The sequence below is a fragment of the Meleagris gallopavo genome (assembly GCF_000146605.3).
Source record: "Meleagris gallopavo isolate NT-WF06-2002-E0010 breed Aviagen turkey brand Nicholas breeding stock chromosome 15 unlocalized genomic scaffold, Turkey_5.1 Chr15_random_7180001957526, whole genome shotgun sequence".
NCBI classification, from domain to species: domain Eukaryota; kingdom Metazoa; phylum Chordata; class Aves; order Galliformes; family Phasianidae; genus Meleagris; species Meleagris gallopavo.
In genome coordinates, this window is record NW_011098564.1 from 7,426 (window position 1) to 8,512 (window position 1,087).

General features: G+C 64.3%; 1 protein-coding gene across 1 annotated transcript; it reads right to left on the reverse strand.

Moving 5' to 3' along the window:
• Position 1: 1 nt before the first annotated feature.
• LOC100539486 (protocadherin gamma-A2-like) lies at positions 2–1,084 on the reverse strand (the record flags this gene model as incomplete). The annotated part of the gene is made up of 1 exon (XM_003214217.2): positions 2–1,084. A coding segment is annotated over one exon (1,083 nt), but the record flags the coding sequence as incomplete, so codon positions are not given.
• Between the last annotated feature and the right edge of the window lie 3 nt (positions 1,085–1,087).

Below are 1,087 nucleotides of genomic sequence, written 5' to 3' on the forward strand. Positions count from 1 at the left end.
AGTAGTCGTCCAGCGCCCGCTCCAGACGGAACGGCACGCTCTCGCCCAGGCTGCACCGCACCTCCCCGTTGGCGCCCGAGTCGCGGTCCTGCACGTGCAGCAGGGCCACCACCGTCCCCGGCGCCGCGTCCTCCGAGATCTCGCTCAGCGCCGACCGCACCGAAATCTCGGGCGCGTTGTCGTTCACGTCCGTCACCGAGATCGACACCCTCGCCGTGTCGAAAAGGCCACCGCCGTCTCGTGCCTGCAACTCCAATTCATAGGAGTTCCATTCCTCGAAGTCCAGGTTTCTCACTAGCCTGATCACTCCGGACTCGGCATCCAGATGGAAGATCTCCGACGCAGTGTCTGTGCCTTTCTTTATCGAATATTTCACTTCTCCATTCGTAGCGTCGTCGGGATCGATGGCGGTGACGCTGAGCAGCGTGGAGCCCACGGGCACGTCCTCGGGCACTCGCACCGTGTACACCGCCTGGCTGAACGCGGGCGCGTTGTCGTTGGCGTCCAGCACAGCCACGCGGATGCGCGCCGTGCCCGTCCGCGCCGGCTCGCCGCCGTCGCTCGCCCTCAGCAGCAGCTCGTGAAACGCCGCCTCCTCCCGGTCCAGCGCCTTGGCCAGCACCAGCTCGGGACGCTTCTCGCCGTCGGCTCCCGCCTGCACCGACAGCGAGAAGTGCTCGTCGCCGCTCAGCGCGTAGCTCTGCAGGGAATTCACACCCACGTCCGGGTCGTGAGCCATACTGAGGGCAAAACGGGATCCCGGTGTTGTGGTCTCACTCATTCTCAGTTCTTTTTCTGCTTCACCGAAGGTTGGCGAGTTATCGTTAATGTCTGTGATTTCCACTTCGATTGCATAAACCTTCATCTCGCCCTCCACGATCAGCTCACAGCGCAGTACGCATTTCTCCTGCAGACGGCACAGCTGCTCCCTGTCGATCCTCTCGGCCGTCACCAAGTGGCCGCTGCTCGCCTGCAGAGCGAAATACTGCGTCCTGCCTTGGGATACCACTCGGGCGCCGCGGTCGCCCAGCGCCGCCAGCTCCAGCGCCAGGTCCTCGGCCACGTCGCCCACGAACGAGCCCTTGGG